The following is a 15,958-nucleotide window of genomic DNA, read 5'->3' as shown; positions in this document are numbered from 1 at the left end:
TCAACTGAGTGGCTGCTGAACAAAGAAACATAAAACAGAGTGAAGGGGAAAAGAAAATCAGAAAGAAAATCTTAGGAAAAGTAGAAACCATTCATAACCCGATGCTGACTGTTTTTTGGTTTTTGGTTTTTTGTTTTTTTAAAGTTGTTATACGGACACACATGTGAACATCTGTTCCTCTTGGATGTTTCTGTCAAAAAAGTCTGTCTGTAAATCTAAAAAGTCTAAGTTCAGTTTGGCACTAGAGTTTCTCCATTTATGAATTACTTTAACATTTATTCAACAAAATTATTAAATTATTAAATTGGTTAAACGTGTTCAGGTCATGCATTAGTGTGACATGTGGATCACACATTGGAGTAAATGTACAGCAATATTTATATAGAGATAAAATGTGGATATACTCGTGATTTAAAGGGAGTGCTCACAACTCATCTATAATCGTTTCCAGTAAGTGTATCTCATTGAGTGTATGGGTTACCAAAAAAGAAAAAGTTTCTTTCCCTCTTTTTTTAACACGTATTCCAGAATATGTATTATTATTGTCATTTTGGAAAAATGTAAATATACAGCTACATTTGCATGATATATTTCTTTTCACCATTAACCTCAGACTATTTGAAACTGACTGTGTAATACTTTATGTTTTATAGCGAGGAAAGCAGTGCATATTTTAAAAGTGCTGACATAATTACTCTGGAAGGAATTTTATGGTTTGGACTAGTCAGTGGGATAGTGGGAGTGATAAGGAGAAGAGAGAATTTTAGTAAAAGGTATAAATGCACATGTATGTGCTGCAAGGCAACAGTAGGTAGCTGTAAATCATTTCATGTTTAATAAGGGCCTTCCTCAGTTTAACCCTGTTTTATGTGGGCCCACCTGCACTGCAGCTGCTACAACTGCATGCGACATTTAAAGCCAGATTACAGGTTTAATGGTAGTAGTATGGTGCATTAGTACATTAGTGTAGTATAATTTGCCATGGTGAGTATATTCTGTTTGCCAATGCAATTAACCGAGCACATCAGGAGTTTTTTACATCATTGACATTTAACTTACACTACTCTTCAAATGTGATTCTAGCCTCTGGATTTTTCATGCAAATTATTTTTGAGTTCTGTATAATGCAAACAGCTCTCTGTCATCATTTAGACACATGATATAAAGGCATAGGGTGAACCTTTTTTGAATCAATCTGACAGCTGTGTTTGAAGGATATAACTACTACTGATTAGTAGTCATGTCCTCCCTAATAATACTGTTTAAATAATTTAAATCACACTGGTAATATTTATGTTGTTTCTGCTATAACTCACAGATAAATAAAAGAAAGAATGTGACGTTACTGTACAAACAAGAGCTAAATAAGGCACAGTCCAGCACTAATGGTTGGGAATCTTATCTGGAAACATGCTTAGAGCATTGGGTTACTATGGTAACATGAAGATATCACCAGAATCCACTTAGCTTAGCTTGGCAAAAACATTTAAAGCCCCGTAACAAATCATTACCCCACAACATTGTAGAAACAAGATACTTCAATAAATAGTTAATGAGGTGTGGAGGTGTTGATATGGGTTTTGTTTCCTCTTGCTTCCAGTTTCAGTGCTTAGCCAGTGTCATTTTTGCCAACACAGTTCCAAACATGTTCGTGTCTGGCACACAGCCTTCACTCTTTCTGAAAATTTGTAGCAGTAAGAAAAAATCTGTGGTCTGGCATTGCATTTGAAGATGCACTCTTTGATTTTGATTTTCAGCGTCCGCACCACCTAAGCCACTCTTTTAGTGAGTCCTTAAGCTTTGTTTATTTTACAAGGCTGTGTGTTATTTTATTGCACACTTATTTGTGAATCTCTATAAATGAAAGCAGAAACTCAGAAACTTTTTTGTCCATGTCAGGATGGCATAGACAACCTGCCAACAACAAAATTAGAATAATCATTAAATGACCACTTTGTCATGAATTTAAATCCATCCAAATTAACTGTGGAGGAAACTCCCAGTGTGACTACCAAAAAAAGATGAGTCAATTTAGAAGAAATTCTCAGTAACTCACTCATTTTCTCCCACATTGCTTCAGGGACCTTTTGACTTCAGCCTGAAATGTTTATCTGGCAAAGTAAAAACCCCAGAAGTTAAAATATCAGTTTCCAGAGAAGAAAACACAGCAGTGGTGCTGGAAGCTTAATCCTGATAGTGTAATACTGTTTTTTTTCTTTTTTATTTACTAAGCTAATGTCATTTGAGTGAGATGCAGATCTCACCTTTCTGCCTCACACAAACAACATAATCAAATTACAATATTTAATAATTTATATAATCTGCTGATTAACAATCCGGACATTCTGGACATTCAGGAAACCTGACATGGTATCAGTGTGGGTGTGTGTGACCTGGACGCAGCCAGCCTTTTTGTACTGTGAGTGACTCCCTTTTCTGCTGATTCACTGAAACTTATATGGAGGATTTATGTTTCGATCCATGACTTGCTGACCCTCACGAGCTCAGACCTGAAGGCAGCATCCAGAACTATGCCGGTGCAATCAATACCACCCTGTAGATAATATTATTTAGTTTGTGTGTGTGTGTGTGTGTCAAAGTCATAAAAAGGTGGATACAAAGAGCTGTTTTTTCATGTACTCATTGTAACAAATCTAATACATCTAGTATCACAATGTCTGGAAGGAGGTGGCTGACTTCAAAAACTTCATATATGCTAAAAGTTCTTTTTTAAGCTCATTTATCATTTAGGACGCAGACAAAGTGTCTAAAGAGTATAATGTCAACTCATTTTAGCAATGAGCAGTGTTTATTTTATAAACCCAGGTAAAAAAAAGTTTGCATAACTATAAGCAGTAATTTTAAAGAAGATTCATTATGTCCACTGTATAACAGCAACTTGGATATAATTTGAAGGCATATTTTGTGTTGACCATGGAATCACATTAATGTGTTCCTTGTGAAACCAAACCTTGAGAACTCCCATGTTAACTCTAACCACCATAGATCACGATGGATCTCTAGTGAGAATGATGTGGAGCCTGTGGTTGACCTCAGAGACATAGTCTTCAAGCCACAGAGAAGGGGGATATGGAAACAGGGGAGAAAAACAGGGAGGAAGAGACGGACGAGAAAAATACAGGGTAGAAGGCCGAAAGATCAGTGAAGTTTCCACTTTGGTGTGGATTTTGTCTTTGTCGCTGCCTGCTTGCTTTGTAGGCCTGTGTAAAAAATAAATAAATACAAAATATCACGCTCCACTTCCCCATTTGTTTCCAATTCAGTTTAGTCACCTCGATTCAACAAAAAAACTACTGGTTAAAAAAAACTGTTATATATTAAATTTTGTTTTAATGGCATAAACACTTTTGAAACATTGCTTTTTAGCATGATCAAATTCTCCATGAGTCACCTTTATGTAAAACATCAACCAAGACAGGGCCTATATTATACGTTCATTTGCTCCTATAGGCTTGACACACCGAGCCAGAGTGCACAGTGTGTTCCTCACTGTTGGTGCTAGTCGGACCCCATTTTGTGGTTTTTAGCCAGTTCAACATGTTTAAAGGTTTGATGTGTGTTACAGCCTTGTCAAAGAAACCCTAGTTTTCTTAGACAAGACATTCAATATATTAATGCATGTCAATGCATAGTTAAATTTGCTAAACTTTATATGGATAATGTATTCAAATATTGAGAAAACAACTATTTTATGACCCATGCCCCCCTATGAAGCCAATATAAACAAGTATTCATTATTTAAGAGGATGCTGAGATTTTGTTTTTTGGCTCGATTCAGGTAAATTGTAACATTGTACATTATTTGCAAGAGAGACTGAAAACTAAGATACATTTAGTGATGAAAGCTAATTTAAATTTCACCGTGTTTGGATATTATACTGCATATGACCAATTTCTGCTGTCATCTGTAACTATAGATTAGGAAAGTTACTCCATTTGAAAAAAGAAAATAACAGAACTAATGAAACTTATGAAAACTTGGAAGTTGGAATCCACTTTAAAACCATGTAAATAAATCGATCAGCTGGTGTCAGCTTACAGACCAACTATATGGAAATCTTTTTAAATGAGAAGCATAGAAATCATGTACTGAATGTCATGCACAACAGCTGTAATACATCAAGCTGCATGAAGGTTTAGAAGGAGGCAGGATGGAGTGTTATTTTCAGGCATGAAACAAAAATGGGAATGATGTGGAGAGATGGATGGTAGAATTAGCCTGTGAGAAAAACAGAGAAACCTCATAGTGGTTCAGATAAAGAATCAATTCAAAAAACGGAAATATGCAAAAAGCTTTCTCAAGCATTTACACAACACTGGACTGCATTGTGTGGGTTTGGCTTGCAGATGTTCTGTGAAAGACTGCTTTCTCTGAAGGGCATAAGCTCGCCATTTATAAACGCATTCAATTGCTTATTTCATCTGGGAGCTCACTGCATCTGAACTATGGATGCAGACAATGCTCCATTTCGCTGTGTTGACAGTGGATGCCATTTGGACATCAGAGGAGTCATTTTAAAGTGCTTTGAAGCAGACAAAGATAAAGGACTTTAATGGACCGAGAAAAGATGATGAGGGGAAGATGATGAGCGAGACAAAGAATAAAGTCGCCAAGCTCCAAATGTAACGAAGAGTGATTTGTCACCTTAGAATTCAGAAATTGCCAATTTCTTTTTTCTTTGGAAAAGTAACGATAAAACTTTTCTTTTTATGGAAACTTCTATTAAATCATTACGAAATGCATCAAAATGGCATTTTGCCCCCCCACACACAGAACCAGATGTGAAACCTGGAGAAGCTGAAATAAAACTGCAAAATCACTTGCTTTCCCTTATTCTCCTTTTTCACTGTGATGAATGCCTCCTACAACCACCGAGACCAAAAATCTGCAGAATATTACTGAATGCATAATGCAAATTAGGACACAGTAAAATTCAATAGAGATAGGTCTGTATTTTCTCAACAACCAAAACATGCTACAATGATACAAGACGGGTTGAGAGATAAATGACTTGAAGAAATTTGCGGCACGTCCTTGAGAAACCCCACCTCTAGTGGATCTGAAAAAGCAGACCACGATGTGTCCTGGGCAGGAAGTGGAAACAAGGTCCGGATCATGACACATGCACGTTTCACAAAAGTTTAACAAACTCACCTTTGTTGCTACAGTCCAGCTGAGGCCTAGGAAACATGTAGGTGCGGCATATGGACGTTACCTCTGGCCTTAATTTGATGGGTGGAGGCTTCGGTCGTCCCGGTATCTCTATATTAATGTCATTGTTACATAACGAGTCCACGCTGAGCTTCTTCAGCTTCTGGCCCCTCAGCTCCAGGGGCTCTGCACACTTGGCATAGTTGCCCAGGTTGCGGTTGCTTGGCACCTGCAACATCCTGACCAGGCTGTCCAGCTGGCACTGGCAGCTCCAGGGGTTGTCATAAAGACGGAGGTAGGTAAGGCGAGGCAGAGGGAGCAGGACCTCCTCAGAGGCTGTTTGAAGGCCGTTGTGCTGAAGGAGCAGGGTGGTGAGCTGGGAAAGGCCTCTAAATGCATCATCCTCCACCCTGGAGATGTCATTCTGCTGTAGGTCCAAGCTCTTCAGCTGAGTGAACTGGGAGAACATGTTGGCCCTCAAAACCTAGAAGGTAGACATAAATTTTTTGTTTTGGGTTTTTTTTTATTCATTTAGTTTTAGAGTCAATTGTCAACTACCTCGACCGATTATTTGAATACACTGCACCACTTTACTGGAATGAATTTCTCAACTAATATTACATTGACCAGAATATCCAAAACCCGATATATCTTTTTCCTCTGTGCTAAGGTGCAGCATTGTTGTCCAAAAAGTGCACCATCTCACTTGAAATGTTGCTACACACATATTCCAGATATTGTAAATAGTGATTAACAAATGTGCATTCATCACCAGCCTAAAATAGTCCCCGTTAAATTAATTATTTACCTCTGACAGAGAAACATGGTGAATTTATTTGGTTTTGTCATTCAATTTTTGAAGGCATATATGAAGGCAAGAATTTTTTGAAAGCATATATTAGTGAGCCCTTCTTAAAGATTTGCATTATTCAGTAGGAAATTCTGAGCTTTCAGTCACATACAGGGAAGATAAAATGTCAAAAAGATATCTACAGATGTCCCGACTTAAGGATCCAAATCAGTATCATTTCCCTCCTCACTTCTCCTTTTCCGTTTTGCACTTTAGAAATTGAAATATCTTTGGCAAACTTATGAATAGTGCTTTTATCTGATCAGTTCACGATGATCACTAGTCATTTAGCACAAGTAAAGACCTACTGAGCCTCCTTAGATCCTTATGTCAAATTATAGTAAAAGTCAAACTGACAAGATTTAAATGTACACGCAGACAAAAAAAAACGTTTGGTCTGATGTCTTCACTTTGGAGCTGCAAACTTATTCTGGGCAGGTATGCAATATGTTTGAGGTCTCTTCACTGTTAAACAGGGCAGGTGTTGGTGGTAAAGCTGAACCAAACATCGGCTCGTAAAATGAAAACGCTGAGCTGAAATTCACTAAAACACTTGGGACTTGGAGGAAATGCAGATTGGGATCATATATTTCTATGCCCATTCATGCTTCACCCATCATGAAACTAAAACTAGATTTATTACAGCTTTGATGACAAAAGGCAGTTTATGGATCTAATGCTCAAAATGAAGCTTTAATGAGCATTTTTGAAAGTTTCCGACAGAACATAATTCTATCCCTCACTAATCTTGGTCAAAAAGTAAAGCTTAACGATGACGATTTTTCAGTGATTTAATCACTGTTTATCCCTCATTCATCTTCATTTATTGCCTTGCAAAACATTGCATTTTGCTTGTTTTTTTTCATCCCAACACCTGTGACACACATCCTGTGTGCTCATTCTACACACACTACACACACAGAGAAGAAAGCCTGTCTTTGATCTCAGGCCCAAATAAATGGTTCACAGATGCTCATTTTTATCAAAAAGCTGGCCTGGGACGGGTTCACAGTAGGACTGAGGAATGAATTAGTTTCACAAAACTCTGTAGCAGGGGGTTTATGTCTTGCCTCATTGCTGCACTTTGCTTACCTACCTGAATCTTATTTCTTGCTAGCAGCAGGTGGTGGATATCAGTGGGCCAGTCCTGCATCACAGAGGTCAGCTGCTTGTCCTGACAGTCCAGGTACTTCTCTCCTGCCTCCATGTATTCCTTACACTGCTGAGTTTGACGCCTCATGACCCCGGACCTGCCTCTGCCCCTCACACGACCTGTGGCGCCCCTGTCCACAGCCCCTGAACGATGGCCTCTCCGGGGCTCAGCTGAACGGACGAGCAAGAAAAGGAGTAGGGTGACGAAGAGACGCATGGTGGGAGAGAAGAGGAATCAGGTCAATCTTAGAAGACTGTTGTCGGCTGATTGATGTGACGGGACACAGGAGGCCGGTCACAGCTGTGTATATGAGGAGAAAAACAGGAGGAGAGAGAGGGGAGATACATTTTAGTTCACAATAAATGACTCACACTTACACATTTGCAGTGTAGCTATTTAGCTGACAACAAAAAGCAACTGTCTTAAGAGGTGAGTTGTTTTATGCTTTAACGAAATGTAGCAGGAAAATATGTGTAAAATATTCCCCATATGACTGACATCACTGCCTTAAGCAAAAGTCACTAAAACAAAAGTAAATGATGCAGAAAGTTTTGTCTTTACAAGGTACTGATGCTGCAGAGTGTTTTGTATGTCACTGGCTTCCAAGTTTATAGATGCAAGCAAAAAGGATGCACTGTTGTATATATACTGTATGTTCTCCGAGAAGAATGTCTATTAATTCACAAGCAGGGGACGAGCAACCAAGAAGTGGCAGGGGAATTGTCATGCAATGGTTTTGCAGTCTTCCATTGCATCTATGTACAGAATTTTTAACTGTTCTCAGCAACTGATGCATAAATTGTGCAATAGAAAAGAGTAGTGGGAACAAAATGTTAAGCGTTTATACATAACTACATGTCAAGACGTGATGACAACTAAATGACACCAATCATACTGGAATATTTAGTGGAGAGGTAGAGTGACAGGAAAGTGAGGAGGAAGAGAGAGAAAACAGGAGATGAGAATTTTAGGCAAAGAGAGAAAAATGTTTATTAAAATATCAAAAGTAAAAAAATTTAATATTGTAAAGTGCTGTTTTCTTTCTGTGATAACATACTGTGTATGGATTTTGTCGACAGTCAGTCAAAATGTCCCTGATGTTTCTCTCTTCGTTGCTTCCTGACATCCCTTCAAACTTAAACTTAATTAAAATAGTTTTACAACTTCCTCACTCACTTACATTTTGCACATTCCTTTCTATTTCACTTACACTCATTCAACCCAGGTTTTCATTCCGATGTTCACTCGCTTGCAATTTGGTTCTAAATAGGTGTGAATTCGAGTGTGAATGGTTGTCTTGTCCAAATATGTCTCTGCAGTATATACTTGTGATGGAGACTGGCAACCTGACTGTCTGCAGCTCCTCCCCAACCCCAGGATAAGTGGTTTACAGTAGGTAATGGATGGATGGATTACTGATTCTTAAACATTCATCCTTGTGCAGGATGTTTACATGTGTGTGTTTATGGACTTGCGTGCACGCTATAGTAAGCTGAACCATGTGTTTCCGTCCATCCTTTTTGAAATAGAGAGACACGATGGAAAAGTGGAGACATTCTTGTCTCACAGCAAAAAGGCCCTGGGTTTGAAGCCATCAGCTGGGTGGGTCCTTTCTGTAGGGAGTTTGCATGTTCCCCCAACACTTGCCTAGATTTTCTTTGCTACTCTGGTTTCCTCCCACAAACTAATGACATGTCCTTAGGATAAATAGTGACTTACAGTAATTGCCCCAGGGTTTGAATGGCACCATTTCCAATGGGGGAGCTGCTGGCATTTTGTTGTGGTTCAGTGTCTTGCTCAAGGACAGTATGACATGTGACCTGAGGAGCCAGGGATTGAACCAATACCTGCGAGATTGGTGGACAACCGCTCCACCTTCCTGTGCCACAGTCGCCCCATAGTGTTTTTAGTAAAAAAAACAAAGCCTTTTATTTTAACTTCTGTTTGAAATGACAGTTGTGTCATGATCTGTGCCTGTAAGACAAGCGACTGAGAGAATCATACAAGAATTTCAATGTACATGTACCCATTTGTCTATGCAGGTTTTAAATAGAGAATTTGACTAGAATGGTTTTTTGTCTGTCTGTATGACCTGGTAAAACCCCAGCTCACATTGGGTGAGCTTCGATGACTTTAGCAACCCCCTGACCCTTAAAAAGGATAAGCGGTAAAGTAATGGATAAATGACAAATTAACCTGAACTGTTTCCTACTGTTTCTAGATGTTTAATTAAGCTAAGTTAAATGATCCCTGTTAATCAAAGTTATGCTAATGAAAGCATCCATCTCTTCTCCAGATAGCATATAAGCATATTGTTGTAGTATTGCTGTGATGGAAGGGGACTTGGAGGCTCGGTGGTAGAGCATTGGGTTGGGATGCAGAAGGCAACGGGTTAGAATCCCACCCCACCAGGTGACGCCCCACCCAGCCACCAAGAGTGATGTTGGCGCCAGTCCCGAGCCTGAATTTGAAAAAACAAATGGGAGGGTTGCAGCAGGAAGAGCATATATGTACACATACAGCCCAGATACATATATGTATATATGTATATGTGTATATGTGTGTATGTATGTGTGGGTGTGCATGCTCTTTTTTGCTGAAATAGTAGAGTCATGGCCCTTTTGTCTGATCAGAGGCAAAAAGAGCCAGGCTCACAGATCTGCAAAGAAACACTATGTGTGCGCACACACACACCCACCCACACACACCCCCACACACACACACATGTGCATGCTGACTCAGTCCAGCTGTACCAAACCACAGCCCCCTCACAGTCTTCCAGTCTCTCATACAGTGGAACAAGGCTGTCAATGCAGATGGTGTTCCATTGTGAGTAACGGGGCATTTAAGAGTGATAGGGATAGAAACAGCTGAGAATGTATCTTGGGATTCACTTTCCAGTCCACTGGCACTCTTCAACTGTTCAATTATCCATCATCTCAAATGAAGCAAACTTGAAAGTTCGATCTTCCCCACTCCTCTGCTGTCGTATGCAGTAATTTAGATCCACAGTAGTGAGCTAGAATCTGTCTTTTCAGCCACCAGCTGTCGCTTATTATGTGACTTGTGTGAGTCTTTTTTCCCTATATTTATTTGTTAGCGGGACCTTATAGATTTGTGTTGGCCTGTGCGTGTGCTTTGATGCTCTGCAGCAACTGCAAACACATGTTCTTGAGTCTCTGCTGCATGATTATGCAACTGGTGATAGACGTGTTTCAACACATGGCGAGTCCTGCGCCAGTCCAAACTCCAGACTAGACGAGAATGAGGTGGAAAACTTGGAGAACCCAGACAGAGCCTCTTGGGTTTAGTCATCAGGTCTGGTACAGGTGATCGATATAAACTACTGTGATCCTACTGTACCCTTCCTGTGTGGCTTACTGGGTAAAGCATAGTGCTAGAAGTATAGGTGCAGCTCAGAGCAAATACTTTCTCCATTGCAGTGTAGCAACAACCTCCAAATCCACATAAGAAATCAGGATTGTGACAGTTTAAATGGAAAACACAGTGCCCACCACTTGGCCACTGCCGACCTGGCAAAGTCTCTCTAATTTACCAAAACTCTACTGGAGGGTTACTGAATGTTGCTCCAAGCTTCTTCAGTATCTGTGTACTAGTTACTGAAGACTGATGATCAACATTTGTTCCATCAAAATTTAATAATCCCATGAATCCAATTAAATAGCGCCATGAAGGTCGCAACAATAACATGATCATTTTGACATCACCATCTTTTTGGAAATTTGAATAAAAGCTGATAAAACTATTTACTTTAATTGAACAGTTTCTAAACCATTTAGACAAGCTGTGGTACTGCTAAAATCTTTTTACATCACAGCTGTTCAGCAGGAAAAGTTTAGTCCAGACCTTCTTAGACAACTATAGGCAGGGTCAGCCTGCAATGACCAAGACACAGTCCCACAGGGACCACAAAGAACCTCCTCAACCCTAACCAATGCCTGTGGTTTACTTCATACCCATACCAGCCCAAATTAGATCTTTCAGACTGGTATTATTTACAACTCTAGTGCCCTCTGGTCAAGCTACGCCAGTCCAAAGCATCCCTGTCTGTAAACACCCAGCAGAAAGCACAGACTGTTATTGCTACTGCTGTGATCTGTCGTGAACCAGAAAAAAGCTTGGTCTGGGAATGAACTGTGGTAGTGGCGTGTAACTCATTTTGGACCATGGAAAAATAATCTTGTGGGGAGAATCTGGGGCCTTTGTGAAGAGAAAGTGGTGGGTGATTTGCCCACATCATGTGTTGTTACACTTAAGATGATGAACACGTGTCGTGATAATTTTCAGGAAATGCATTCACATTTAATTCCACTTCTTTTAATTGACAGTCAAACATCACATAGTCAAATACTACAAAACATTTGTTACTAACATTTTTCTTGTCTAGCGTCATTATATGAAAATTATAATTCAGCTGGTTGCTCCTCCAACTGTTCATTGTACTGTCAGTCATACTCCATCCTTCAGCACTTGCAGTGTTGGCACTTTTATCACTTTGTTCACAGTTTAGCAAGTCTTCCTTGCTAACAAGGTTGCTGTTTAAATGCCTCAGGGTCAGTCTATAAACAATAATGTTGTTTGAGATTTATACTGGGTGTTAATTATAAAACATTTAATTTTTTCCCTGGTTCTGTTTTTAAGATTTTTGCATTTCAACCTTAATAGGTAGATTTTACAGCAAGACCACAATCAGATTGCACTGCCAGTAACCCCCTGAGAGAAATATACTTGTAACAGTTGTGATTATGTCATAAGTTAGAGCTCCAGTTACCAGTGTGCAATGATCAGACTCGTACTCTATCACTGTGTGTGTGAAACTGCTGAGCGAATGGAAAAAAAAATGTTATTTGTTCATTTGCATTAAATCTTTTTAAAGGATTTTCAAACCCAAACAATTTACTGAGTCAGTCTTTTAGACGAATAAAAGAAAGCAAGTACTCTTCAAGAGTGTGCTCTCAATCAAAACAAACCACGGAATAAATGCTTAAGTCTGTGCTGTTTCTCTATGTGGACTTTGGTTTGGGGAAAAGTGTGCAGGGAGTGTAGACTTAAAACTCACCATCATACCCCATCTCCTCCTTGTTGTACCAGCTTTAATGTGTCAAACTAAAAGCTGATACAGCCGTTTGTTGTTCTTCTGATAAGTGGCAGGGGACAGCTTCTATATTAATCTTCTTATAACTAAATATAAAACAGTATATTATGAAAGGAATATTGGTGCAGATAGACATAAAACCCACGCTGACCCATCCCATCTCTGTGTGTGTTTTCTGAGCTTTCTGTGGGCTCAAATGGATCATTTAGAAGCAGCAGACCAGAAGAAACACAGACAGCTTTGCCTCCAACGCCATCACATACCACCTACATCAGGAAGATGAGGCGAGAGAAGAGGAAACACTGACAGAGATTAGTAGAAATACAGATGGAGGCAGCTCACACTTTTCAAAACCATTTCCAAACAGGCTTCTTTTGGTCAAAAAACACCTAAGAATCACTTTTAAATCCTGACCAACTTTGGAGAAAGGAGTAATACGAGAAAGTCTGTGTAAGTCCAGATATACTGTAGGATCATATTCAGTGTAGTCCAGATTCCAGTCATAACAATCAAACACGTTTGAAGGTTTTGGCTCTGACTGGTCTGAGGCTCAATCTGGTGGCAAGAAATAAATCTTAAACCACTGATGACATTCCCTATTTCGTCTCTTCACTACAGGGACATTACATAATCAGGCAAAAAAAAAATGTGTCTGGCTTACAAAATGTGACTTGCGGGCTGAGGAGTAAGAAAGACAAAAGTTAGAAAAATCTTATTCAACTCCTGCACTAGCTGCCCATACAGGCTCTTCATGCTCCAGTTGGACAAGCCACTGGGGTTTTAAAAGGGTCTGGAGTTCGGAAGGAAGTAGCTTTCCTATAGCTGGAAAGAAAGATCCGGCTTCCATCCCATTTACAAGCACAGTGAGTCAGTGAATTGGCGGTTATGGTTGTAAAGAGAGGTGGAGAGTAGGAACAAGGAGTAACTCAATAGGTGAGTTTTCAGAATGTCCTCTGCCAGTTAGCTTCTAAGTAAGCTGAACTTACTTTGTTTCCTTTGGATTGTTTCCTGTTTAAGTAACCGTGTAACAAAAAGACAGAGAGGAATACAAAGAAAGAATGACAGCACAGACTAGGAGTCTACCCACAATCCCTAGGTCCTACAACAAGGGATGAGGCAGTGACAGACACACACATATATTGTGTATGTACAGTACAGAGAGCAAATGAGAGAAAGGACCCTCACACATCCCTGAGAACCTAATTGAAACCAGACACATTTATTTCTGCAGAGTAGAAGAGGCAAGAGAGACAGAAAAGAAAAAACATGCACAGACTGAAATTACACTTTTTTAGGGAGGGTCAGAGGTGAAGAACCCATAAACATAAACAGCAGAAAGTGTATTTGTTCTGAAGTAAACAAGCAAACAAACAATTACGTGTGTTTTACTCTGCGAGTCTTCCTTCACAGACTAACTAATGTTTTACTATTTGTTCTGAGCTACCCACAAGAATAGCAACCCAAAATACGTCACTGTCTGTGGGTCTTCGCAACTCTTTTTTGTGTGTGTGTGTTTTTGTGTGTGCCAGCTTTCAATTGATGTTGTGCAGGCATCAGTGTGGTCTCTCCCTGATTCTTGGCTGCATCCAATTGTGATCTGAAAACACTACGAGGACTCAGCTCCATCATAAAACATTAAACACCGGATTACTATGGAGCTTAAATGTGTCAGGTTTATATATCCCAGTGCAAAAAAAAAAATAAAAAATGAAGAGATGGGGAAGCGATTTATTTTCCTGTTGTGTAATATCCTTTTTCTCCTTCTGCTGTCTGTTCTTCACTATTAGAAATTCTGTTTTGCTCACTGCTTTGTTTAAATCTGAGGGTTAAGAAACCAGCATGCTGATTGGCTTGGACTGGCATCAGACAGATCTACACCTTAAACACAGAGTTCTCACACTCAAGCTCCTCTTACTACAAACCTTCTATTTAAACTTAAATATGGTTAGCTGAAACAGCAGAAATTGCAGTAAAAGGGACTCTCGCACTTTGTAATCAGGCTAAACTTGCAAGTTAAGCTTTTTCTCTTCCCTCTTTTTTTCAGTGCAAAATTCCAGAGTGAAACCACACATTGCTCCACTCAGGGCTGCATGCTGCTGGAATTTTACTGAAACTTACACAGGGGCCCGTAACTCACTGTGTAACACTGTAACACCACATATCCATATACCGTAGATCCCTTAACAAGTGTTGAAGCTCTGCATTCTTGGAGCATTTTGTAATCTTACCCTCAACATTTGCAAATCTGCAGAAAAGCTATCTGATCCATCTAACAGCCAACACCAAATTCTCCTAATGCTATTTCATTTTTAGAGTTGGCTGCGTATTCAGTGCACATGAGTCATTTGGTGGGAATGCCTCTCCAGACTTCCCTACAGTACAAATGGGGTCCAAGTGGGTAAATTAACCCCTCGCTCTTGTAGAAGTGCTTCTCTTACCTACTGAACTACACAGGATGTGTCGCAGTGTTTGAAGTTATGGTAAACAGGACCATAGGTTACATAATAAACAGATCGGAGCAGCACTCACATTTAGCAGATGAATGCTTTCTTTGCTGCATTTGAAGAAACAAAGATGAACTCCAAGGGTCATTGCACCACAACAAACTTAGCACAAGTTGAACAAATCCTTATTGGAGATCATGCAGAAAAAAGCTTACTTCAGCAATTCCTTAAGTGCTAGAATATAGTGCTGCAATAATGACATGAATACAATAATTTATTGATTATATTTCTGAAGCACAGTGTAACAAGATTTTGCATGTTCTGCAGACAGGCTTTGTGTCTTGTAAGTGGCTCAGCTCTGTCCAGTCATACTTTCCCATTTGCTATTTCATCTTGTTTGTGCAATAGACATCTAAGCTGCAAATGATTTAGTCCAAACCTGACACTGAATTGATATGATCTAATGTGCTGCTGCAACTTATCTTTCAAACACTTATGATTAAGCAATTACATAGCTCTCAACATGACCTCACTGCAATTATTCTTGTGTGTGCGGCCAGTGCATGATTCTGATATCTGCTAAACAAAGAAAGAACAAAAGGAGAAGTTATACAGTATGTTGCTGAAAAAAATATTCAAAAAGAGGCAGAAATAATGTTTTCGTGGGTTTTTATTTTTGCAATCTAATAACCCATTCACATCAAAAGTACAGCAACATGTTGTGGTTTATTTGTAGGAAAACAAATTTTATCACTAAGGACAAAACTCTAATGCCAAAATCTAATTATTCAGGAAGAATACAGCCCCCTGTTGCTTTCAGCTGCATAACTTCTTTGTTAAGTTCCCAGATTTAATGTTACAGTACCTACCTGCACAGGGAGTGAGTCTGGCTCGGGGTCGTCCACTAGGACCTGCAGATCTCCAGTTGGTCCTGTGTCCCTGGCTCCTAATCCTGTCATGAGCACTGTGTCCAAGCCAAGAAAATCTGCCTGGCTGCCTTGTAAACTTAGAGCCTGGAGTAAGGGATGAAAGAGTAGCTGATCCTCCACTCTCCCTCTCCTTCCCGCTGTCTCTCTCTCTCTCTCTCTCTCTCTTTCTCTCTCTCTCTCTTTCTTCCTCTCTCCAGCTGCTTGAACTGAGTGATTGACTCCTGCCTTATACAAGCTGCCTCTCTCTCTCCTCTCTCTCTCTCTCTCCCCCTATGCTTTTCTCCTTCCTGGTG

At 39.7% G+C, this 15,958-nt stretch overlaps 1 protein-coding gene across 1 annotated transcript in view; it reads right to left on the bottom strand.

Moving 5' to 3' along the window:
* The window catches only part of lrrc17 (leucine rich repeat containing 17), a 26,137-nt gene extending 10,179 nt beyond the window's left edge, over nucleotides 1–15,958 (bottom strand). Inside the window, exons 1-3 of the mRNA XM_067490535.1 lie at nucleotides 15,606–15,958; nucleotides 7,120–7,476; nucleotides 5,177–5,657 (exon numbers count right to left, since the gene is read on the bottom strand). Of these exons, the coding sequence (XP_067346636.1) occupies nucleotides 5,177–5,657; nucleotides 7,120–7,392 (754 nt within the window). The 5' untranslated portion in view covers nucleotides 7,393–7,476; nucleotides 15,606–15,958. The remainder of the gene's footprint in view (nucleotides 1–5,176; nucleotides 5,658–7,119; nucleotides 7,477–15,605) is intronic.

Source organism: Channa argus, chromosome 21, assembly GCF_033026475.1.
Source record: "Channa argus isolate prfri chromosome 21, Channa argus male v1.0, whole genome shotgun sequence".
Taxonomy (NCBI): domain Eukaryota; kingdom Metazoa; phylum Chordata; class Actinopteri; order Anabantiformes; family Channidae; genus Channa; species Channa argus.
The sequence above is the reverse complement of the archived record's forward strand: the minus strand, read 5'-3'. Positions and strand labels throughout refer to the sequence as shown.